The following is a 26,359-nucleotide window of genomic DNA, read 5'->3' on the forward strand; positions in this document are numbered from 1 at the left end:
CTGTATTTTCCTAATTTATTCTGCATTATACAGAAAGGTAAACTGCTGCACAATCCACACGATATTAATGGTCTGCAGCAACCAAAACATCTGTAGATGAATGTAGGTTTGAGAAATATGACCCAGTGGAGACTTTGTTTTTTGACATTAACAGTGTGCCAGTCATTATTTTCTAATTCCACCAACCACCGGAATACAAAATTAGAGAGACCTAAAGCATGCACGTGTACAGAGTATTAAAGACTAGGTTGTGGGTTTTTTTCCTCTTGATGGACTTGTGCCTAAAGACCCAGATATAAAAATTATAGCCTTTGCATTGGGAAGCCTGCAGTCTAAGTAACTAGCTCAAAAAAAAACAGACTTTGATCAGCAGCAGAGTGAGCAGTGCTGTGGAAAGAGGCATGTCTGAAACACACCAAGAAAAAACCACTCTGCTGCTGCCCTGAGGTAGTGTTCAGTCTCGTTACTCTGTTGCCTTTCTGTTGGCACTCCAGTTCAAAGCAGAAATTGATGCTACTTCACTCTGAACCAGAACAGGGAAAAAAAAAAAAAAAAAAAAGGAAATGCTATCGGGTTAAACTAAAATGTGTTTCTTTTATTGAAATAATTTGTAGGTGCTTTCGGGGTGAGCATATAAAACTCAGGACCTTGGGCGTACAAGCAGAGATGTGAAATTGGACACGGCCGCTTCCTCCTGCAGCTGAGCAGCGTGCCTGCAGCTTTTAGCACCCGGCTTCGTGGCAGCACCCGCGGTCACCTCTGCGAACTGCCTGACCCCTGCCTGCCACGCAGGAGGGCCTTCATCCCTCCAGGCTGTTCCTTGCTGTGGCTGAGGTGGTGCGGAGCCTTGGGATCACCCAAGATCAGCAGGTGGTGTGGTGAAAAGCACCAGAAGCGGTGTTTCTCACCGGTGCTGCCTCTTGGGCAGTGCTGGGTTGCACAAGGGTTCAGGGAGGACCTGCCCCAGGAGCAGCCAGGTTGTGTCTGGATCCCGGAGCCCCAGAATTCGGGTATTTTTCACCACTGGGAACTGAACACGGGGCAATGCCTCGGTTAGGCACCAATTCTTGCAGGTGGGTTTGTGGTGCTCACCACTGTTGACCTGCAGCCACAGTGGGCGTGAGGAGCAGGAGGGAGCACTGACTGTGGCATGGTGCAGTGGCTGGCTGGTACCACATCACTCCATCGCTCCAGAGACCTACTGGATAAGCACAACCAGCTGTTTCCATCGCTTGGGCTCATCCAAAGGGCAAAACCTGTGGGGCTGTTTGGGAGACCCCCTCTGGGACGCAGAGCAGTATGTCCCAGTCAGTCCCACAAGTGCTGCGCAGCCAAAATGACCAAAGGCCGAGGAAAAAAGGTTAAATATAAATTTACAGATAGCTTTACTTGCTTGTGTGAGCTATTTTTTTTTTGCTGGGGAGAAACGGGGAAGTGTGGGCGAGTATCGCAGCCAGCTCAGGCTACAACACACCCGCCGGTGGCTTGTTGCTGGTACCGCACCGCCAGGAGGGGCCCCTGCTGCCACCAGCAGCCCCGCGGGGCGCACGGCGCTGCCAGGACCGGCCTTACCGGGGGCGGCAGCGGGACCAGACGGGACGGGACGGGACGGGACGGGGCTTTTAAAGGGCCGGGCCGGGCCGGGAGGGCCCCGTCGGTGCCGAGAGGCGGAGCCGCCCCGCCTCGCTCCAGCCTCGCCTCCCGCTCCCCGCCCGCCCCCTCGGAGGAGCGGCCGCGCGGCTCCGCAGCTCGGCGCCGGCCCCGGCTAACAAAGGGGCTGCGGGGCCGGGGCGGGGCCGGGCGGCGGTGGAGGAGGAGGAGGAGGAGGAGGAGGAGGAGGAGGAGGAGAGGCAGCGGCGGCTCGCACAAAAAGTTGTGGGGGGAGGAGCCGGCGTGGGGAGCGGGGCCGCCTCCCGCCGCCGTGTCCGAGGGGTGAGTGGCGGCTCTGCACGGCTCGGCTCGGGACAGGACGGGACGGGGCGGACAAAGTTTGTTCCCCGACGTGCCGAGGGGGAGCGGCGGTGCTCGGGGTACCTGCGGGGCGGGGAGGGCCGGGCTGCGGGAGCGGAGCGGGGCCGGGCCGGGCGGGGCCGCCGGGGTGCCCGAGGGCGGGCGGCGCCTCCGCGGCCCCGGTCCCCGGCGGGGGTGGGAGCTCGGCGGCTCGGTGCCGGGGGCACTCGCGGCGGGACGGCGGGGTCACGGTGCCTCTCTGCTCCCCCGGCAGGTGCTGAGCGGGACCCATGGGAGCCCCCCGCCCGAGGGTGTAGGAGCCCGGCATGGCTCGCCTCGCCCGCCCCGAGGAAGGAGCCGGCGGGGCGCCCGGGGAGTTCAGCGATATCATCAAGTGCCGCTCGGGTAAGCTGCCTCCCGGGGTGCCACACACAGGGTTCCCCACTCGGTGTGCTGTATGCTGCGAGCCCGTGGTGGTGGTCCTGGTCGTGGTCGTGGTGTGATGGTCACGAAGATGATGATGATGGTGGTGGTGGTGGAGCGCGCTCTCCTGCTTCTCTCTCTCTCAAACACGGTGTTAGTCAAGTCACTGTGTGTTTGGGACCCACCTCCTGCGTTATAATTACCCCTGCTTTTGTAAATAACCGCCCGCTCGGAGTGCTCTTATGCAACCCGGCGTTGGCAGCTCCCGTCTGCCTGCCCCACCGCTGGGAACGGCAGCGGCGGTGGCTGCCCCGCTGCCCTGCCTTCGGACAAGGCGCCCCGACGTGACCTGCTGCCTTTCCCCCTTCATATAGCACGGGGGTCTACGGCTACCAGCTCAGGCATTTCCTTGTTTGGAACAGATCTGAAGGTTATTGGGGAAATGTAAAAGCGTGCTTTGATTTTGTGGTACGTTGTAGCCTCACTGAGGCGCTGATGGATGCTAGAGGGGCGAGGAACCATCGGCGTCTTGGCAGTGGGAAGGTGGAGGGCTTATGGGCACAGAAGCAATTCACGTAAACCTCAGCAGAAATTCGTGATACATCCAGAGTCCGGATGCTCGCGTCTTCAGTTTCAAAGCCCATCCATTCTCTCTTAAATGCAAAATGCCCCTGTTGTCAAAAAAAAAAAAAAAAAAAGATTTTTCTTTGATATCTGAAAACCATTAAAATGTTTTCTTTAAAAAAAAAATAATAAAAAAATCCCATGCATTAAAAAAATGTAAGTCTTCCATTGATGGTGATTTGATATGTCAGAGGAAGCAGGATGCGGGTTTGAGTCCAAATCACACTGGTGTTTGCATAGTTCATTCTTAGACATCGTCTTTGTGAGGGATGAAACCTGTGGTGGATGGAGTCCTACTGTTCCAGAAATGCAATTTAGGAAACTGAAACACTTTGTGGCTTTGAACCTTGAGTTCTGTAGTGCTTGTGTACTTTTTCTTCTGTTACTTTGAAACCTCTGGATGTGACTTTATTTGATAATAAGTGTGCAGTCAGAAACCTCTAAGGGCTTTGAGGTTGGGGGTAGCCTGTGGAGGGATGGTGCGCCGATGTGTACGCGAGTACTATGCTTTCTTAGCCCGCCTGAGGAAACACGGCTGTATTTGAGGTTTTCCTTGGATGAACAGATTGTACAGCAACTTCTGTTGTTTGGGCTAGGGCAGGCGATTGCAGCTCTCCCATTACAACCACTTTAACTTTCCTCTTCTCTCTTAATGAGAGAATTATGTATATTTTGAGGCTGAGAAGGCTGAAAGACTTGTGCATTAGACTAAAAACTGTGAGCAGAGATTGATCTTTTAAAAATGATACACCGGCTTGGATCTGGTTGTGTGATTTCTTGAAGCTAATTACTGTACTACATAGCTCGGGTCTGAACATTTCCCTACAAGTAAACCCGTGGGAGGGATTTCCTAATGAAAGGGCTGAAGTACCCATAGCAGTAAATTAAAGGATGGTTGCTGGGACTGGGGAAAATATTATAAGCTCTGTTTCCACTTTTCATAGGTAGAGAGAAAGTTTTCCTTTTTCAAGTGTTTAAAATGAGCAGAGTTCTTTATTGCTGTGACAGCTTGTCCGGTGTGGGATGCTATTTGCAGCATGACACGAGTACAGTAGGAGCGCTACCTTTGCACTTGCTGATATTTGGGGTATCTCAGGGTCAGTCTTGTTTCCGAGGGCACAGAGGGCAGAGCCAGCCAAGGTTTATGTTCTCCACTTTATTTTGTAATAGAAAATGAGGTGTCCGAGTTGTCCTTCTGTTTTTTGCCACTCTGTAAGCTTGTCACCAGCTGATGTAGGACATCTCTAGCAATGATTCAGGAGAGCATGCAAATAAGCATTTAAATTATTTTGTTATATATATTAAAAAAAAAAAAGATTTGGAATTCAAGAATCTTTCAAAGGTAGTCCTTAACAGACAGTGGTTCTAGTAAACATGTTTTTAAATATTTGGATACAAATGTAAACTTTAGCAACCTGTCAAACTGAAAATACTGTTTCTTTTGTAGTCATTGTTGCTTTAGCTATATTGCTTTGGAGAACTGGGAAGCAGCTAAAAAGCCCTAAGGATGGCAGGATTACTATGACAGTTAGTTACTGAAAACTTGAGCTTTGATCCAAAGTTACTCTTTGGACAGTGTAAAAAGATGCGTGGAGTTTCACTGCTGCTCAGGACTGTGCCCATCCATGCCTGATCCCATGAGCGGAACTGGCTGTGTAACTTTTTTCTTAATGACTTGTTACTGGAAAGCTGCCAACATACCAGGAGAGGGATATAGCAGCATTGCAGCAAATTTTCATTTTTCTATAGAGCAATCAAAATAAATTAACAATGGGTTGGGTTTCTATGTATGTTACTTGTACAAAGAAAGCCTATGTCACAGGGTTTTGTGGGTGGAAAAGTACTTTTGCAAGTATCTAATTCATCCTTGAGCAGAGAGGATGAAGGATAAAGTGCTCCTGAGAAGAGCTCCTTGTATGTTAGTGAATGTTGAAAATACTTTCCTCTATAGCGGTCAACAGAACCTGAAGTGCCACGTGCTGTAGCTGTTGTAAGCGATAAATGTTTGATTTGGAAAGCAAGAGGGTTGGGTCTACTCAGTGAGCTCGTGTTTGTGATGTGTGGTGCCACAGAGGGAGAGTAGGGCTTCCTTAGGTCGTCCAGTTAGCCTTTTTATTATTTCCTGCTTTTGATGTGGCTCTCCTCTGACTAGATAGTGTTAAGGCTGATCTATGTGTAGAGGTAAGCGGTTTTGATGGCGTGTCTTCTGCTCTTCCAGGCCCCGGGGCGACCAGAGCTGCCCCTAAGATGGCCCTGGCGTTGCTCAGCTGCCTGTCCTGCTACAGCCTGGTGCCGGTGGCTCCTCGCTGCTGCTCGCCCCCAGGTGCCACTTATAGGGCTTTGTGAAGGACATCTCCTTTGAGCAGGGGGTCGTGCCTCTCTCTCTGCAGCAGCTCTCAGGAAGGATTGCTGGGGGCTGATCGCCTTGCAGTGGTGAAAGCAATGCTGTCAGCGCCGCACTTGAAGAGCAAATGAATCTTTGCTATGATTAATTATGGAGAAAAGAAGAAGTCGCTTAAAATCTGCCGTGGTAGTTTGGAATGGCAATATATAATTAAACAGTAAGACATGACAGGAAAAACATTTCTGGAAGATTACCGTATGCCTCTGGTGCATTTTAAGATATGAGTTCCTGTCTAAATTGAGGGGAGCTTAATTCTCCTCATCTACCTTATGTTTTTAATTACAATAAACACATTTGGCTCAGAGGCTGCTTTCAGAAACTATAACTTACTTTTGTAGTTCTCGGGCAAGGCTTCTGGGCAGCGCTGCTGTCTGTCTGTCTGCACGAAGCGGTGCCAAACTGGCCGTCAGCTGCCAGGCCCTGGGACCTCCTGGTCTGGGGACTCCATGTGTTGCCTTTGGGGCCGGTTCCTTCGGCCCTGTCCCACTGCCACCCAAGTGATATGGCCCTGTGTGGTGCCTCGGTTGTCACTTGGGCTCCGTCAGTGAGAAATGGCTGGGAACAATGGTGTCTGTTTAGGATCCGTCCCATGGATGCGGGCTGGGCACAGCCAGTTTGCTGTAAGGTGAACTCTTTGTGGGTGTTTGTGCAGAGCGTGTGCAGGTGAGGTGGTGGAGGCAAACAGCAAGCCTTCTGCTCCCCATTCCTAGCTGTGAAAACGAACGTTTTTGGAAACAAACCTTCAGGTTGCCTCAGGCTGGCTCCTTCCTGTCAGCTGTTGCCTCCTTGTCCCGAGTGGACAGATTGGGTGCTGCGATGAAGACAGTTCTGGGGTGATGCTAGCGTTTATGAAATGCAAGCATATACATACTGGGCTGGTTTCTCCTAGTCTCTTGGTTGGTGGAGAAAGAAATAACATATGCCGTTCCATGTGCTTGAAGCACGACTCTGCCTTGGAATAGAAAGCAAGGCTCCTCCGGGGAGAAAAGAAACCAACCCCAAACCATAAAAGCAACCCATTGATTTGCGTGTGCTTTGCCAGGAAATGAAGAAATAACCCTGGGCAGGAGCTGCTACGTGAGGCACTGCCTGTAGTGGTTTAAGAGCCTTGGGATGCCGTGGTGGGGAGAGGCGGCTGCTGCTGGTGTGGGTCCCCCTTGCACTGTGGATACCTTGGGGAGGGGGTGCCCGGGCAGACCAGCAGACATGGGGTGATTAATAACTGCGGCCACCTCCTCTGACATCCCCCCAGCTCAGGGAGCTGGAGAAGATGGGAGAAGTCCATGCAGTCTGAGGAAAATAGGTTCATGTGCAAAGAAACTCATAGTGGTCATGGCACTGGGCAGCTTGGCAAAGGTTTAGCCGTGTCTCTGCAATGGCTCATCACCTCCCTGCCTCTCCTTGGATGTTCCTCCTGTCTGTGGTGCGACTCTTGGCAGCAGGGACGAGTAGGGCAGTGTTTGTATTAACATCTTCTGTGTGTGAAGAAATGGGGAGACAGACTGGCACATGTAATTCAGTGTATGTGTGGTATGGCAAGAAAAAGCACGTGAAATAAACCCCAGCTGAGTCTGCTTTGTTTTGGGTCAGTGCAGGTGCTCTGCTGCGGATAGCTGCATGGATTTGCCCACTCAGAGACTGTATGATCAGCTCCTCTTGTGTTGTGCAGTGTCAGTCCTTTGAAAAGAGCACCATTAGAAGAGTGTAGCACCAACCTTGGGAGCAGAGATGCTTGTAGCCCAAAGCTGGGGAGAACTGCATTTAGTTTGGATGGCTTAATAACAGCCTGAAGAATGAATAATAGGGTTTAAACATTGTGAGGTGGGAGGGAGGAGTTTCATTCTCTGACTGTTTATTGTGTTGATGAAAAAATAAGTTTTAGTGCTCCCTAGTTTGTCAGAAGTCTGCTTTATGTCTTCTTCCCTTACCCCGTTGTGTCTCTGGAATTAAATGAGGAAGCAAGCTGAGCTATAATTTCGGAAAGCGACTGTATATCCTCAGAAGAAAGCTGGGAGTTCTAAAGGTAGTGACAAAAATAACAGGCTAAGTAAATAGAAGGGCCCTCTGGCATCTGTGGATTTGACAGAAAACAATGATATTCTTCTCTTGCAAACCATAGTTTTGGGAGTGAAGCAAGAATTGACTCCCTGCTTATCAACAGGGCTGCATCTACCATAGTAGCCTTCCTTTAATAAGGCTACCATAAGGTTTCCTTACGTTTGGAAGGGCTGTGACCAATCTTAAGTAATTTACGTGTTTAGATATGAATTAACCTGTTGAATGTGTGGGAGAGAGGCCTTAAGTGTGCTGAGTTGCTGGAGAAGATAACTTGAGCATCGTCTGGACTTGTTGGGAGAGTTCTCTTAAAACTGTAGATACGCTGCTCCCATGAAAAAGCAGCGTTCTCTGTCTGCCGGGCTGTTTTTCAGGGGTGGGGGTCTCCCATTGCATGTGGTGAAGCTCTGCTGAGTTGTCAGCTGGTGGGAGATGTGGTGGCTGCGTGTTGGGGTAACAGTGGAGTAACTTCCATCAGAAATATTGGATGCACGTTAGTAGAAAGCTGTGTGGCTAGAGGACAGAGATTAGATGTGTTTTAACATTATTTTGCTGATCAATAAAGGGAATGGGCAGCAATACTTTTCAGCCAGAGGTTATTGGTAACAAAGATCCCTTCAGAACTCTGACACTTATTCCCCCTTGCCTTGTGGAAAACAGAAATAGGACCCACCATCCAAAAACTGTGTTTCCTAATGACTTTGTAGAGGAATTCAACATGTATCTGGGCAGTCACTGGCTTATGCATTTAACTGTGAAGAAACGTGCACTTAAGCCATGAAGCAACATACTTTGATGGGTCTGTGTAATACATTTCAAGTATTTTCAGTTAATTCATTTGTACTCTGCTTTTACTGCCTATAATTAAATGTGGGTTTTGCTCCTTTCCTAGTTTAGACTGTGGCAGAGGACCAAAGGTGCAATGTGCTCCTAACATATAATGTTACCAATTATTGATTGGAGAAAGTGGTGTGATGTGTAAGTCCTGAAGTGCTTGGCTAGATTATCTTTATTTAAATTGCTATTGAATTGCCACACTGTCCTGGATGAACAAGGAGCAGCACTCTCCATAACGAATGGAGGAGATTTATCAGGCTACGTATAGGGCAAGGCCTTTTGGTTTCCATATTACTTTAGTAGCTACAGTATAAAGTGTGATTATATTAAAATAAGAGAAAAAGTAAAATAGTATTTAAACGCCAATAGACCAAGACCTTTCTATTTCTTCTTTCTAGGCTTTTACTTCTGTTATGACTTAATAATGAACAACAGTTATGGTCAGCACAAATCATTTCCAAGAGTTCAGTGATCTCTCTCTTGGTTTCTACACGTACATCTTGTTCCTGGATGCAGCTCCTTGTGGAGCTTCAAGGGAACACGTTTTGTTCATGCGGTGCCTCTTTCTCGAGAGAAGACTTTGTGGAAGCTGAAAGTCTGGTAGCTGTCTTCTGAATACAGTTTTGCTGTTTGGGCGGGGGTGTGTAATCCTTCTGCTTTGAATGCTTTTCCTCTGCGCTCAGGAATTTTTCTCTTGGACCTGGCTGTAGTCCCCAATTTGGAGCTTGCTGGTTTGATTTTTAAAAAAACAAAAACACGGGTTCTTAAAAACATGATTTAAATCTATTTTTAGATAACTTAATGCACTGATCAGTAGGAGTAGAGTTTATTAAACTTAACCCGGCAGTTTTTACAGGCCACAGTACAGAAGTGCAGTGTTCACCCTGGCCTTTATACTCAAAAAGCACTTGCACACTTTATGGTCTGTGCAGAACCGTCTGGCTGGTGGGCTGTCAGAGGAGTGTGGTACCCAGCTCCTGGCGGTCAAGGACCCCACAAATGCACCAGGCTGCTGCAGGTGCCCCTTGGCTTGGGCACCAAGCCTGAGGAGAAGCTGCATTTCAGGGAGCTCCTCTGTGGTTTTGCTTCTGCTCTCATCTTTTACATATTTGGGCAATTTGAGTGTTGTTTGAATATTGAGGTAATTCAGAACCAAGGGACCCTCTAGGAATTAAAAACCAAAAAGACGCCAGACAAACACCGTGTTGGTTCGCTGGGCACTGGTGAGCTTAAAGCCATGAAGCATGCCACAGCTTCTAGAAGGTTACGTTTCTACCTTGATGAGAGAAATCACGTGTTGATGGTTGTATCAGTGTGGAAGTGAGCTTTATGCTAAACTGCGCAATCAGCACTTCCATGGTGGAACAGGGGAAAGAGGAAGGAAGAGCTCAGATGGGGTTGCTCCCACTGTCACAGAAGTCATACCGTATTATAAGGGCTTTTTGTTAAAGGCCATTGAAACCTAAGTGGAGTTCAGTTTTTGTTCATTTTTTTCTTCGTTTTGTAGGTGTTGGGTAACTGATGGTGTCTATTTGCAGTAGCTTTCTACATGGATGCTTTTCTCAGTCCTTTCTGATCCCAAGCAAGGTAAATCAGTGGAAATGTACGGAGCTGGTGAGGTGCAGGGGCATCAGTTGTGGTAGTGTTACTTGAGAGCAGAACCTCTCTGAACGACACCTCTTCAGAGTTGGACAAAACGCCTTTTTTTACACCAAAAGGATTAGTGCACTGTCTGCATCTTTCTTCCAAGTTCAGGCATGCGTGGCAGGAGATAGAGAGTGAGATCCTGCCATGAGGCCTCAGGACTGTCTTCCTGGGGTCTTTGTGTAGACCCTCCTGTAGAGAAGTGAGGCAGGGCCCTGAGAAGAACCAAATTTCAGATCTCTCTGTTCTAAAACAGCTCTTCCAAAATGTTTTCATTTAGCCTGTAGGGAAGTAAGTGGTCCTAAAACTTAAGAAATTTGAAGTTAATGAATTCCATGTGAGTTGTGTGTTGTTGTTTGCCTTCGCTCTAAGAGGGGAAATAACTTCCATAGTAGGTCATGAAGGCTATTTGGCTTTCCTAATCCTTACGAGCAAAAAAAGAAAAAAAAAAAAAACCAAAAAAAACAAGAAAAAGAAACCCTGACTGTTCTTGGAGGCCTTCTCCTCTACCTGTAAAATGCTAGAGAGGGTTCCTGTCGCTGTGTGGTAACAACCTCCTCTCAGCAGGCAGTGTTAAATATTTAATTGTCGTTTAAGGATAGTGGTTACTGTGCTTGCGTAGTGACTAACAGTATTGGGTGTGTTCATCTCCAAATAAAAGTCATAACCAACCCCTTTTGATTAAATGTATGCATGTATATCTTCCTAACTGAAAATCTGCAAATTCTTTGGTTTAAAATGCTGCTTAATTTTGAGTGATGTGCACAACATAGGGCGTGATGGAGCTCTTTGCATGCCATAAGGTACCATAACTGAGAGGAAAGGAAGCTGGATTCATTTTTACACACCTTAGATTCCCTTAAGTGAGGAGATAGCAGTTACCTGTTGGTCTCGTGAAGTGGGTGGGTTCTGGATCACCCCCAGATTGTCTGCAGTCAGAGTTCATTTTGGCACCCACACCTGGAGTGGGAGTTGTATTCCCTCTCCGGGAAACTGAACCCTGTGCCAGAAATGCAGTGGGAAAGGTGAGGTCCTGTGGTCTGGCCTGCCTGAGTCATATAGTTGGACGGTCTCGGTGGCAGCATGTGCTGTCCTCAGGTGTCACACACTGAAGGACAAGCAGCCTCCAGAAGAGACAGGCTGAATTAGAAGAACATGAACCATGCAGAAGCAAGCTCTTTTCTCATCCATCTCCCATGTGCACTAGGGCTGGTTAACTACAAGTGGTGAAATTGGGATATTCATACTTCTCAATTTTATTGCCTATGTTACAGCCATAAAGTACGATGTTCTGGTATCTGCCCGAGCATCTAAACCTGCCTTACTGTGTGCACCTGGTTGGGTTGGCAGAATCTGGAGTCAGAAGAAGATGCAAAACTGTTCTGGAGTTGCAATGTTTTATCCCAAAAAAGGAATTTTACTGCTCCTGCTTTGCAGGTGACATCTCCGCTGAACAATGGACAGAAAGCAATCTGATGGAATGGTTTAAAAATCTAGTGACGGGGTGGAAAAAGCCATAATACTCTCTTCACACTGCACTCTGCTGCCTCTCCTTCTTCATCTCCCTGACCTGGCAGGCATCTGCAGGGAGGGGGAAAAAGCCTCCCTCAAGTATTTGGCCGCTGCTCCAGTTGTCTTTGCAGGGGACATCGCCAGTGAAGACCAAGTTGTTTGCCAAGAATCCGGTATGAATGTCTGCGTAGAGAAGGCTTTGTGCAAAAATCAGCTGAGGACAGCAGCCGTGTGGCCTAGACCAGAAAATATTTCAGGTACCTGATGAGAACTCAAGGACCTGGTTCTGCGGAGCCAGTGGTTAGGGAAAGAGTCCTTAGATATTTACAAAGGACCTAAGTATCTTAAGGTATCATCCTCAAAACTTAATTGAATAGCTACAGGTTGCTGCTAAAGCATGCTGCCAGGTCGCTATGGTGTTGGTGCTGAGCAGCTGGAGGAGCCTTGTCCTGGCTGCAGCCCGCACAGCTTTCCTACTCCTGCGTCATCCCGTCTGTCAGGCACACCGACCAATGTGCAGGTGTCACTTCTCCCAAAACAGCCTTAGGCAGCTGGGGGGGAATTTGGGGTGGTGCCCATCTTTCCTGTAATTGCCTCTTAATTAGAGCCCTTGTGCTGACTTGTTGCTCTTGAAATGCCAGTCTGAATCTTCAAATGGTTTTGAACCACTGACCATTGCCCTAAGCACTGGGCAGGAGTGTAGGGTGAGATGTGACCAATTCCTTGCGTATTGCACAGCGAGAGGATGGGCCAGGAAGAATGCAGGGGCTGGAGAGCATTCAGGGCATTTCGTAGTAAATCAGGCACCAAATCCCAACACGCTCTGGGGGGAAGAGTGTTTGTATATATTTCTGTACTGGAGATGAACTGCTTAATGAATGTGTCTAAGACTTAAGGCTGAAAGAGGAGTTGTGAAGCCTGCCCATCTGCTGAAGCTTGCACTGGGACATCAGTACCAAAATTCAGGGCTAAAAGATGCTGGTCTAAGTTGAAGAGCAGACTTGCAGCAAGGCTTGGGATTTTTCCCAGGAGAAAGACATTGCAAGGTCATTAATCAAGAGCTAGAGAAAAGGAGCACTGGTCTCCCTTTCTCTGCCAAAAATAAGACAACTAAACCAAACCCTTGTGTTGCTGGCATTAGCAGTCATCTGGCCACTGCTGCGGTTGGTGGCTGCAGGCACTTAGCATTATGATAAACAGCCCTTGTGTTGTAGGGGTAGCTGGCCTGGAACAGCTCTGATACATTTCTGAACAGAAACCCAGTGCAGGGAAGAGGGATTTCGTTGTTGGAGTCTTTGTCTGGGATGCAATAATGATCCTGAAGTTCATACCAGTGTCAGACTCCAAATGACTGAGGCGTCTCGAAGGAAGAGGACCTTGGGGTTGTACACAGAGGGGCATTACGTCACCATGGAGATAACTATGGATCCTTTTGGTGAGAAAACAGAGCCCACGTTTGACAGGAGGAGACGAGGGGGATGTGTTTGGAGAGCTGTTCCCAGGCTGGCCTGGTGCTGGTCAGTGAGTGCAGAGCCCTGGCACAGGACATGCATGGTGCAGAACTCATTGGCTTGGACCCGGTGGATGCTCTTGCATCCATCGCTGAGCTTGGTGACTTGCTGGGGGAGCTTGCTGTCATCCAGGGCTCCTAAATTTCCCCCCAGACTCATACACTAGCACATGCTGTGTAAGTCAGGGTGGCTGTAAGAGGTGCCAGCCCCGCAGCCCATGTGCCAGTGGAGCACCTGCTCCAGGGCGCTCTGCCACTGCAGCTCCTGGCTCTTGTAGATTCTCCAGCATTTCTCTTGAACCTGCCTTTTGCTCATTCACTTGATGCCACACCTGAAATGAGGGGTTACTGGGTTAGGTAAGGGATAACTCTAGCATGTAATCCCCACTTCTGAGGCAGAGTAAACTTTCTGCAGGATCTGGGGTGGTAGAGGCGCATGCAATACCTAGAGGATCCCATAGTTTCTGGCTTTACAAGAAGAAAAAATAATTCAACCCAGTGCATCTGTTTTCTTCCAGGCAAAATATCCCATGGGATGTAGCAGTTTGTTTGTTGACTGGACATGTTGCTGTTAGCACTGAAGAAGCTAGCACGAAATTAGTAAAGGGTCCTACAAACCTTGACCTATTGTAAACATATCAGACTTGCTTTTGTTCTCAGTCTCCTTCCAGTATAAGGTTGCTGAAGTCCTGGGCTGTTACATTCATCCTTAATGGACTCAGTGTCCTTAGTTTAGCTGATTAAAATTTAGTTTCAGGATGAAGCCTGTGATTGACAGTGAAGCCCTCTCTGAACTAGTCCAAATCTACTGAGTGGGTCCCTGGAGGAGACGGGAGCTGTAGCAAGTCTTGCCACTGGAGCTGGTTAGGAAAAAATAATTCACACAGGGCAGTGGATTTGTATGGAGGCTGATTTGGGCTGGAAAAAAAAAGAGGTCTTGGAATATTTTGCCTTGGAAGTGCTGATGTGTCCTTTCCTCCATAGCGCTGCTGTCAGGGAAGGGGAGCGGGGAGGGAGCAGGGACCATTAGCCAGGTGCTGAAAGCAGAGTCTCTCCATAATGCTCAGATAAAATGACTAACTGCTGAGAAACATGTTGATGATTTGTTTTCCACACTGTTTTTTGCCACCTTTTGTTACAGGATCTTATTATTGGCCCTGTTGTCTCTGGCTTTAACTTATACTCACATACCCATATAATAAAAATACTTGGAATTGTAATCCTCAGTTGAACTCAAGTTTCTTGCCTGGGGGAAGAAGGAAAGGGATATTTTTTTTTTTTTTTGTGATGTAATGCACAGTTGGAAGATGCTAGTGTGCTGTAGTGGTCATCTGAAACAAACTCATGTGGACTGGGACTGGTGCAACCTGATGCAGAAAGTATTCTGCATAATTTGTGTGGGTATGGGAAATAATGGGAAGGAGGAGAGAAATTGTGAAATGTTAACCCTTTGTACTTGTTTCTTACAGCTTAAGATTTTTTTTTATGGATTTGGTTCCTTATGTCCTCTAAGCTGACACTTTTTTTTTCCCCTTTATACCAAAATGCACACAATTATTTTTCTCCTCCTACTGACTGGAGGGCAGAAAAAGGGGTTTTGTTCCTTACAAGATATTATGTCTGCCTGGTATTCCCACTTGCAATAAGGCTCCTTTCATGCTGCTCCAGCTCTCTGAAAGGACCTTCACTCGCTATCCTATTAAGAACCTCTTGTGCTGCCAGTGAAAATGTAAAGAGGCTGTAGACATTTGGGGCTCAACTCTCATCTACAGTACAATGAAGTGAAGGAAATAATGCATTCTTGGCTGTCCTGAATTTAGCAGAGCCAAAAGGTTATCGGCTGGCAGAGTAGATGAGTTGTGATTATCACAACTTATGTTACTGGAAGTCTTTTAAAAAGCAATTGAATTAATTACGTTTGATCTCAGTGAGAATCTGTGGCCGTTGAGGTGGATTTTAATCTGCGTCTATTATCTAGGATGCAATGTTATAAGTAGGAAAAAATGATGTGTGTGAATTGTGTAGGACTCTTCTCTTTATCTGCTTTGTGCCTGTATTGTGGCATACCTAATAGAGAATATATTCTTTTTCCATTTCCTTTTCATCTGCTTCTCTTTGGATGAATAAACAGAACTCTGCTACTTTTTGCAGTCTTGAAGGTATCCTGTGAGCCCTTTTCAAAGTTTGTCAATTTATAAAATCTAATTTCAGTGAGAATTAGTATATGATATACAGTTTTCCCCTGCCAAATGAGGTGGATGTAGTTCAGGAGTTAAACCTCTTTTGTCAGGCTGTTTTCATGCACAACTTTTCAATTAATGCACAAAACAGGAACAAAAGGGATTTTTCAGTGAAATTACTATTTTAAATAATGCAGCCTTTGGCTATCTTAATCAAGGGATAGGTTTTTCTCACATGCAAACTTCCTTCCCTAGTAGTCTTCAGACATTTTTTTCACCCCCTCTTGCAGGATGGGAGTAGAGCTGAGAACCTGGGTGGGTCAGCCAGGTCACGTCTTCCAAAGTCATCGAGCTCATTACAATAATCATCCACTGTTTATTTAAATAGGCAACCTACTGCTATACAATTTCTGTGCAAAAAAGTCCTCTGTACTTTTGCAAAGTAAGAGGAAGTAGCTTTAATTGCATCTCTGTAATAAAGGGTTGTGCATTCATACAAGGTGAGTGATTTCTTCTTTGCTAAAAACTTAACAAGAGCTCATCCAGTGATTATAATTTGTCATTTTCATACTAAGCAGAACTAGTTAAACAAGTCTTCTCAGCTTTAAATAGTTTCTTAAAACCCTATTTCAAATTTCCTTCTGTAGAATAAACAGCTAAATTTAATATGAATAACCACATCTAATTTTGAAAAAGATAATTTATTTTAAATTCCTATGTGAGTAAGAAAATGTATATGTGCAAGAGTGACTACTTTTAAAATGACAACCTCAAGAAAAAATATACTTATCTAATGTAAATGTAGGTGAAATAATAGTAGAAAGCACCAATCCAGCATTGAATTATTTTGCTTTTCTATCTCTAAAATGATATTTTCCTCTTAACCATGGATGAAAAACATGAAGGAGATGGCATCTGATGTTACATTTTTCCTCTATGATTACTCCAGTTTCCCAGACTCTGTCTTGGTATAAAACAAACCCGTCTGTTCCCAAACTTATTTTAGCTTTGAAGCATGTGTAGTTCTTGACCTGGTGATCAGCTGTGGAGGATGTAGATGGCTATCTTTAGCTGTTGAGCTTCCATGTTTAGTTGTGATGTGATACTCTAAGCTCTCATGATGGTCTTCTGGTGGTTTTGTTAGTACTTGAGGGATTCTTGATGTACAGGCTGGTTGCTTTTCCCTCTGTCCCGTTGCAAATATTCATATGGAAGCTCATTCTGACACCTGTTTCAGGTCTCCTTTTGATTCATTGTTGGTAAAAGTGTGGAAGCAGTAGCTACTACCCTGTGCCAGGAGGACCCTTATGTACGCTCCTCTCCAAGGAAAAAATTCACATGCCTACTTCGCTCTAGGTAGCTAAAAAAAAACTGGCATAAAAGTGTCCTGGGCTGACCGATGTCACTTGCTCTTTATTTTACTCCTCCCCCCCATCACAGTGGGACTTTGCTGAATTCTCAGAAAAACTTGTACAACCTGATTTTGCAGGGAGCAGAGTTAGTGCAGTGAGCTAATCGTGGCTGTGGTCGTGTGGCTACAGAATAGAGTATTGCCTTACGGCAGTCATTCAAGAATATCTTTGAATATTTATGTGGAGAATTAACACCATGGCATAGAGGAGGTTTGGCAGATTTTTTTTTTTTTTTTTTTTTTTTTTTTTTTTAGGATCTTGCAAGCTGCTCCATGTGAAGTTAGTGGTTTCTTTGCAAAAATACATATATATACTTTTTAAAAAAGTGCACATCTAAAAACATGCTGAATAAGGATGTCTAGAGTTGAATCTGGCAATGTTTGATCCTGCAAAGGCATCTTGTGTTATGGATTGTCATTTACTCTGTCAGATCTTCAGTTTCTAAACTGCTTACACAGGGGAAAAGCCTTGTACCTCCTCCAGTGGGTATCTATGTTTTACTGAAATTCAAGTAGTTATATTAGAGACTCTTTAAAATAAAAGCATTTATTAAAGGCTTTTCATAAATTGCAAGTTGGTCTCAGCTGTGATAAATGTCCTTTGTTCTGTTCTGACTTGCTGGTGATATTAATGTGCTGGAGGAGGAGAGGCTCACTCTTTCCAGTTAAAGTGAAATTCTTCATTTTGTGGATAGGTTTGAGGAGCGCTTGCTTCCTTGCCTTAATTTTTTCAAGCTGACTTTCTTCTTCGAATGGCCTTGTTCTTCCATGGCACCCTGCCCAGACCGAGGGGGGCCTGTGCAAGGGCTGAGGGAGATCTCACTTCCAAGAGTAAAGCTTGGCAAACCGAGCAGCGTGGTGGAAATCATAAAAGTCAGGAGAACAGGGCTGGCTGTAAATAAAATAATAATAAAAAAAGCATGATTTACAGTGTGGTGTTGCCGGGTAGAATTCCTGGGTTCAGAGATGGGGGAGCACCTCCATTTCAGCGCACGAGTCGCACCAGGCCCACTGCCCCGCTTCACCTGGCACCATGCGAGCGTGAGGGAGGAGTGACCCATGTGGGTCTCCTCAGGTGGAAGGGAGGGCTGAGCTCAGCCGTCTGCAGGCAAATAAATGTGTGACAGAAGGCTGGGATGTTGTACCTGCTGCCAGTCACTTCTTCATTAACCAGGCCTATGCAAATTAAACCTGGCCGGTTTAAAATTTAACCCCAAGTGATGATTCTTTGCAGGCTTTCTAGTCTGCAAGGGTCTGTGCTGATGCGTTTTTATGTTTGAAAAGCTTTGTAAAACTCTTCCAACTTAATGCAAAAGAACAATACTGAAAACAGTGCACTTTCTACACCTAATACATCAATAATTCATCTTTTTCAGTCTGAACGCAGGTCTTTGGTTCCTTGGGTGAATGACCCAGTGTACCTTAAAGGCTGAATCTGTTCTTGACTGTTCTTCAACCTATGCAGCTCTTGACATCAGAGTCATCTTATCTAACTGATCTTTTTGTCCTGATAAGAAAGGATGTTCTTTAGGATGTATGTGCAGCTGAAATTTGAAGTCTTAAAGACCTCTTTTTATAATAAAATTATCATTTTGGGGCACTGTCTCACAGTGGCAGCTGTTGACTGTCAAGGAACTGGCTTCTGTGCAGATGAGGCCTGCCTATACTGCAGAATAGTGTTTTCTTCTCTCTCAATCAGAAAGGAAAACTATAAAATCAGTTTCCTCTGTGCCTCTTCTGATTGTCACAGACCTTGGGCTTGACAGATGCATAGAGGAATGGAGATGAGAGCTTCAGGGAAGAAAAGGCTGTTTCTGAAAAACATGTTTCACGAATTTTAGCCCTCAGGGGAGCGACACATTTTAAAAAAGCTCCTGTTCCTGCCCCTCCCTTGCATCAAAACGAATGGTAAAGTAACCAAAAATGTGTTTACATACCTTTGGTTTGGAGGTTTCTTCCTGATGTGTAAAACACAACCACAGAATCAGACGGTGTTTAAGGAATGGAATGGAGCAAGATGCAATGGTGGTTTTTCTGTCATCTTTGTAACGTGCTTAAAGATAAGAGGTGTGCATTGGTGTATATACACATGCATGCACCTAGATGTTTCCCTTCAGGGATTTCCATTTGGAAATGATGAAATTCCTGAGGAGTTATTTGGTCCTTTCAAGTTAAGAATAACCATACAGCACTGTGTGGATCTGAGATTTTTGTCAGAAGTCTGCCTGTAACAGGGTGTTTCCAGTGGTTTGCTTGGGTGGATGATAAACTCTTCTGTTCGTACTAATGCACGTCATCAGTGCTGTCTCCATCTCTTGCTGGGGTGTGAGCTCTTGTGACCCATCCGTGCCCACAGAGACGCAGTAGTTGGTGGCAGATGACAGCTTTTTTGACCTCCTGCCTAAGTTGTTCCCATCTAGCCGGGGTGGCTTGGAGGCATTCAGCAATGGGAGCACACACACGTGCTCAGGAGCATGTGTACTGCCTTGCTGGCACAGCTGGACCAGCCCAGGGGGATGGATTTACCTCTTTGCCATGTCCATGCTATGCAGGGGACTCTTGGGGAAATAGGGGATGTGGCTGAAAACCTTAAATGATAACAATTCATATGAACTTGGTGATGTGTAATTTTATATCAAATTTCAGGTGATTAAAAAACAAAACACAAACTAGTATACACAGTTCTGAGGAGTGTGTTTTTTTTTCTTTTAATTTTGTGGGACATGCTGTTGGTCCTGAGTGGTAATTTTCTAGGTCGTGACTGGAATTCTTTCCTCAAGAAGGAAAGTATGCCAGATGGAGAGTATGTATTCTCTCTTATTCACTTACTTTAAAAAGAAATGCCTTAACTCTGTTAAAGTTAAATCTTCTGAGTCATCAGGAAAGAGTCTCATAAAGAGAGAGAAATTCAGAAAAGTGGCAGACGGGTTGTTCTAGCTGCTGGATGCTGATCTGAATGCAGGATCAGATCTTCATGTTGCACAAGACTTGGTCTAGCAGGTACAGGCAAGAAAGAGTGTGTCTTGGCCAAACAGTTGAGGGAATTCAGATATGCAACCTCCGTGGGTTAGTACTTATTGCTACTCTTTTCCTGCTTCCCTTCCACCCCCAACCCTCACTCTTTCCTGGCCATCTCAGATATCTAAAGTGAAGAGCAATCTCAATCACTTCTCCCAACTTTTTGTATGGGTGTTGGATTCAGCTGCTCTGTACACTTGGTAAGAGTGTACAGAGTGGCTCCTAAGGTTAATTGTGGGCGTCTTTATTGGCTGACATCCATTGGTTTCTCTCTTATATGTGCATCATCTGGACTCTGGAGGCATGGGTAGATTCACTGCTGTCTTCTGATTCTCTTGGAGATAAGCTGATAATTGGTTTTCTTCTTGCTCCAAGTTATGCTACATCTCTTTTGGTGGTCGGGGTCAGAATTTGGGCATTCCTGGCTATGTTTTCCTGTCTTTCTGTATGTTGCTTTCTCCTTCCTCGCCTGTGTACTTTCTTGTTTGTGAGTGTGAAAGTTGTGATTGAGTTGCTTAACTGAATGAGCAGGGATGAGGAGTGATTTAATAAACTTGATGGAAAATGTTGGTTTCACTCTAAGCAAGAGGTACCTGTGCTGCTGGGGGCCCTGTGCAGTTCTGTGGTGGCTGTGGTAGGCTTGCTCATGGGAGCTTGGCTTCATTGAAATCAAAACTTGACTCAGCCTTGAAGCATCGTGAGTGTAGCTTCCTTGTGGTTCCTGTTTGTATGGTGGTGTAAGCTAACCAACTCTACTGTGTGCTCAGCTTTTTAAACAAGAGAATTGCTTTATGACTTATTTTCTTCCATTTCCTGCATGCGTTCTTCATAAATCCTAGCCAAAGGTCTCACAGTGACTTGTTAATGCAAACATGAGGCATACAGTTGCTCTAGTTTGCCTAGCTCACGCTTTCATAATGGTTTTGTATATAGACACAGGGGATTTATATATGTGGTGATCCACCCCTTCTCCTCCTTCCTTGTCTATCAGTTGCTGCTGGTTGCTCTGTTCAGTGCCAGAAAGGGAGGAGAGGCTGATTTCGGAGGGCTGCGCTCTGCACTGCCTAGCTGGAGGGCACTTGGAGGCTAGTGACAGCCATCCAGAAGGTCTCTTGGTGAAGGTGATCTCTGCAGTGCACACTCTCTAGCTTGCACAATGTAAAAAGACACTTGGGTTATCCCAAAGCTGTTCTGGAGAACGCCTGTTCAAGCTGGCTGCTTGGAGCACTTCTGCTGCAGTTGCGTGAGGTTGTCCTGGATGGGATCACACCTTTGTACTTGCAGTGCTCACAAAGCTTTTCTAACATTATCCTGACCTGTAGTTTTCCTGACAATTAAGCCCTCTTTGGCATGGGATTTAATATCCATCAAATTTGTTACAGATACTGAAGAATGCCTGCTGCAGCTGAGGTGGATGGGAGGGTAGGTGGGAGCACTGGGTGGGAATTGCAGTGATTACAGGCTGCTGCCAGTGTGCTGCAATGGGAGCTTCCAGGGCAGAGCAAGCTGAAGCAAATGAAATGGAAACTTCCTTATTCTTTTTGTGGCTTTAGTCATGAAGCTTAATTACCATGTTTGACCTTTTTATCTTCAGAAAAAAAGCCTGGAGTGGAGCTCCCAGCTTCCCTGTACCATTTTTGTAGGCAGCAGGATTAGAAGTGCCTACTGCTCAATTTCCACCTCCCAAACCCTGCATGCCTTTGAGATTGGTACAGCTTGAATCTCTGCTCTCCAGCAGCAGCTGAAACAACCTGAATCTGACCAGGCCTTGCATCCTCCCAGATCTTAGCCGATCTTTTGGCTCTTCTCTTTTGTGACAGAAGATGGAATTCAGGTGAGGGGAAACTTATGCATAAACCCTGTTATCTGCTCACAGCATCTATGAGCCATCCTTGGGGTTTGTGAGGTGAGTGGACCATGGGATCAGCCAGCTGCTGTGGCTTACAAGTGGCACACTAGGACCTCCCTCCTGTTGTCACTGCTGCTCCGGCAGGGCCTTTGAGCAGGCTTCCCGGATGGAGCAGTGGGTTTTCACTTGCGCAGCCTTTTTGGAAGCAGGCTGCTGCTGAGGTTGGTTGGCTGAGGCAGTGGAACAAATGGCAAGCCGACTGCATCAGTGGAGTGCCCTCAGTGGTTTTGGCTGGAGCTGGTTGCTGAGGGCGTGGGGAATGGAATGGCCTTTATAATAACTGAGAGGAGCTCTGGGTGTTCCCATAGTATTTGCAAACCTCTCGCTATCTGCAGCTGGACACATATGCTTTTGCTGTCCACCTCCTCCCTACTAAATATTAAAAACAGGGATTGAAATGTGTTGGATTAATTCCACCCAGTTCCCAGGGAAGGCAGCAAGGGCTGGGACAGGCCCAGGGCACTTCCCTGCCCTCATTTCTTTGATGGACCTGAATGTGGGAGCTGGCAAAGCTCTCTGCAGCAGAGCTGTGCTGAGCCGAAACCCTGTGCTGGGGATGCCTATGGCTCCTGGTCTGGCTGGCTGCTGACACAGCATCACAGGGACATGTGCAAGGCAAGGTTTATCGTGACAATGTCTTACCCTCGTGTGTGCCTGCCTGCCTTTGCTTGCTGGTGGGAATTTGGTGGTCCCACCTGGGCACGTCCTGTGCTCTGCTGCTTCACCTGCTCATCTTCTCTGCAAGGGACAAAGCTGGGGGATGTGCAGTATTTACTTCCAGTGCTGACTGGGGTTTTGCATGCCTCACTGGGACTGTGCTGGGATGCGGTGAACTGGCTGCCATGTGGATTTTTGGACCCTCTCAAATGTAGGCCAGTGAAGAGCTGTACAGCTTGCTAGTAGAACAAGGCAAGGGGCGATGAAGTAGGCTGAGAGGGAGGTACAAGGCTGAGAGTGTAACAGCACCTGATGAGCAAGTGGGAGTTAGGATGTGAATGAACTGTCCTGTGATGGGATTTGTATTGAGAGCTGTTTTTTTTTCTTTCTTTTTTTTAAACAGCATTGAGGTTCTTACTTGTGGAAGGAGTAGTTGTGTGTATGGAGGTAGTGAGGGTGCAGATAGGGGATGGAAAACAGCAGGGTTGGGGGTTGTTAGCCAGGTAATAAAGGATTTAGAGTCAAAGCAGTTTTCTAAAAACTGTTGGGAAATGTGGCTTTGTGACTATTGGCAATCATTTGACTGCATCTCTACCAGAGCTGCTTCTTAGGACCTTGCATACACTCAGTAGGACAAATTTTACCAAAGGTAGGAAGGTAGTTGTTTTGGTGCTGCTTAATAACATAAAAAAAAAAAAGCAAACAAACAACTGAATTACACCTAGACAAAGTTCTGAGTTACCATAAACCTAGCCAGACTTTCTTCTAAAACACTGCTCATCTTACAATTGAAGCTATAAAAGCCTTTATTGTGAGGATCCCTTTCTTCCATGTTTGTGAAAATCATATGGAATGAAGAGATTGAGGGAGAAGAGAGATTTTGTGTGTGTGCACATATATATATATATTTATATACGTATATATATATACACACGCATGTGTGTGTGTTTTCCTCTTTCCTGTGGCTGATCTGAAGTTGTTCTGTGATTAGGAAGTGATTTTGACACAAAACTCTGTAACAGGGAGTAGAGTATGTCAGAACTGACAGTGATTTTTAAAACACCGCACACAAAAAAGCACCTACGAGCAGATTTTTTTTGTTCTCTTTAATCTGGTCCTGATGCAAAGCTTTAAAAAAAGCAAAGCAGCAATGAAACTTTATAATGCTTCCTTTATATAACCGTCAAACTAGGAATGAGGGAACTGTATGTAAACAATATGAAGGTTTATATGAAAGTATAAATGTGTGGGAATGCTGCAGTTACACGGTGCAATGTGTAACGAATGCCGTCTGATGTCAGAGTGCAGGTACAGTGCAAAACTGCTCAAATCTAGGGCAAACTGAAGGTGGAGTAACAAAGAACCCGGAGGGCTGCACGCTTGTATTTACATCCGTAGGTTGCAATTGGCAAACAACTTGTTTTGTTTTGTTTTGCCTCTTTCTTTATATGTTGGTTAGAATTCCAACACAAATAGAGGAGGAGGGAAAAGACTGGAAGTATACCTCTAAACAACCTGAATGCAGTTTGCTGCAGATCTAGCTTTGTTGGTTGGTTTTTGCCTCCTTGCTGAAAGTCTTGCAGAGGAAAAATGGGATTTTTTTAGCAGCACCCTGTTGCTGCTTGAGAATGAGAAGTGAAGGTAGTAATAAATAACCTTCTGAGAACACCTACACAGTACCTGGTAGCAGCAACAACAGCAATTAGGATAGTAGGAAAGGCTAGGCAAAGCAGGGAACAAATGGGCAAACGTGGTGTGCCACTTTAGGTGCTTTACTTTGCATGCTGGGGAGATAGGAAAAGCCCGTCAGCCGAATGGAGTGAGGGTCCTGAGCATGCAAAGTGGTACATGGTATTTATATACAGAGCCATGATCACACCTGCTTTGTGTAAAACCTTTCTCCAGAGTTGCTCATGTATTGATTACTCATGTGCTAATAACTGTTAGTATGAATATATTCCCTATCTATACATATTTTGAAATACATTAAAGCTGTCAGTGTAGAATATTCTTCCCTTCCTCCCCCTTTGAATTTAAAGGCTTCAGCTTCAAAACGCTTTTGTTAAAGTAATGTACAGTTCTATTTAGCCTGTTGTAAGGTTGTTCCAGTAAACGCTATGTGGCTTCATAACAAATCGCACAAAAGAGGTGAGAGAGGGAGAATGAAGAGCAGAAAAGCTGGTGTTAAGGTGAGTGATGAGAATGAGCACGTGCCTGCTCACACCACAGGTTTAAGGCGTGATGCTTCACTAGGTGACCGATAACCGTGTGTGTCACTATAGCGTGTGCATCTTTCAACCCTTAAAGTAGTTTAAAATCAGGAATTACACGTATATTTTTGACATGGGGTATTTACAAGAGAGTGCTGTGTTGCATCACAGTAATTGTGAAGCAGAAATTGTTTGGGGTCTTTGCTTTTCAGGCTTGGAAATGTGTGATTTGCAGGACTTACATGGGAGGACATCCTAAAGCTTATGGTACCTGTGGCAGTATCTCAAAGTTTGCACGTGATTTAAGCTTTAAGTTCAAGTAATGCTTGGTTGGGCTGATGACAAAAACCATACAGGTGACAGGAGTAGCAGCGTCCAAGCGTCACTGTCCTTGTGAGAGATACAGGTGGAGTTTCTGGGACGGGTGCTGAGTGACTGCAGGCTAACTCCTGCGTGGCAGGGCTGGCTTTGCTTATAAGGTTTCTGCAAATTTTATTATGATTTCTTAGTGGGTGGTGGCATGTGGAGAATAAAAGAATGCAATCCTTCTGTCCAGTGGAGCTTTGGTAATTACTCCTCACACACTTGAGCTCGAATAGCTGAGCCTGTTGTTTTCCGTCTGACCTGACAGAAGCCTGCAAAGGATATGCACAGAGAGCTTGCTGGTAATCCTTGAAAACAAGTGAGGATGGGAACACGCAGCCTTTTGTTGGCTTGCAGAATGGAATCCCTTATTGTCCCTTAGCTGCCTGCCCCTGCCCAGTCCTCCTCCCACCATGTTTCTGCTCTGGGTGTGGTTTGTGTGGTGGGGAGATAGGAGGGGTGCCTGCTGGCCCGACTGTCGCTTAGCTCCTCAGCTGGTGTGCAGGGGATGGGACAGTCCCTGGCTGCTTGGGAGCACAAGCACGGGGCCTGAGGCAGAGCACTGTGTTGGGAAAGGATGCACATCTGTCCTCACCGCTGCCAGATCTCTGCCTGTGACTGTGTGTGTACAGGAACCTCCAGAGAAGCTGTTCTGTCTTGTTTATCATTGAGCATCACTTAACTATTAGGACAAATTAGCAAGAGGTATAGTAAGTTTGCAGTTAGCTGGAAGATTTACAGAAGGTTGAGCTGGAGCACACGATTTGTGTGTGGTGATGTGTGTTTTTTGTGGAAAAGGAGTCTCAGGAAAGGAAAGCCTCACTGCGTGCAGTGTAGCTGTGCTGGCTCCTGTGCACCCCGTGCAGCCTGCCTGCCCTGAGCCAAGGAGGCATGCAGTTGCTCTGTTTGTTTATTTACTCAGATAACAGCAGTGTTATTCCAGGGGGAGGAGGGAGGCTTTCATGGGACCCTTGGCAGGAGGCAGTTTCCTCGGCAAGTTTCCTCTTTTGGAGAGAGGAGAGCTCATCTGGAGATGTTTGTTTGCTGGTATTAACTCTCTTCTCTGCAGTTGCAGCGAAAAATGATGGAAAAGATGAAGTCTAGTAAGCATAAACAAGCCAGATTTCTCATAGGAGTTTGTCAAAGCATGTTAATGGGCCAGAAGCTTCTCGAAGGAGGGCTGTCCCTGAGCTGCCAACAGTCACCCATATATATAACCGTAGTGGGCAGATGTCTTTTTGCTTAGTCCTGTGGTGCCACTGATGGTTTTTTTACTGACTCTTAGCCTGTTTAGTTCGGGGAGCTCTCTACAACACTCCTGCTGTTCAGTGATGGACTGGGAGGGCTGAGGGCTGCGAATGGCTTCCCACATTTCTGTGGATCCCTCCTTTCCTGGGTAACACAACTTTCCATCCAAGCCTGGTCACTGTGGGAAGTCTGAAGCACTTCAGCAGCAGTTGCTGCAGAAGACAACAGCCCTGTGAGGTGCTGTCCTTCCCTTTGCCCTGTGTGGCTTTTCTTTTTGGAAAAGGATGAATAAAATCCATTGTTGCACATGGGGAGGGAAGTAGAGCATCTGGGTGGGAGAAATGTCATGCTAATTCTACAAAGATGGGTAATAAACATGTATTCTTCTGGTAGTTGTGGCAATA

General features: G+C 46.1%; 1 protein-coding gene across 3 annotated transcripts in view; it reads left to right on the forward strand.

Annotated features, from left to right (window-relative positions):
- The first annotated feature begins 1,781 nt into the window (after positions 1 to 1,781).
- Positions 1,782 to 26,359, forward strand: part of UTRN (utrophin) — a 367,449-nt gene continuing 342,871 nt past the window's right edge. The window contains exons 1-2 of one of the 3 annotated variants that reach the window (XM_068677000.1): positions 1,782 to 1,932; positions 2,225 to 2,355. In XM_068677000.1, the coding sequence (XP_068533101.1) occupies positions 2,277 to 2,355 (79 nt within the window). In that variant the 5' untranslated portion in view covers positions 1,782 to 1,932; positions 2,225 to 2,276. Of the gene's footprint in view, positions 2,031 to 2,224; positions 2,356 to 26,359 lie in introns of all 3 variants that reach the window. The other 2 variants (XM_068677005.1, XM_068677001.1) reach the window with 2 other exon arrangements.

The sequence above is a fragment of the Anas acuta genome, chromosome 3 (genome assembly GCF_963932015.1).
Source record: "Anas acuta chromosome 3, bAnaAcu1.1, whole genome shotgun sequence".
Lineage (NCBI taxonomy): Eukaryota > Metazoa > Chordata > Aves > Anseriformes > Anatidae > Anas > Anas acuta.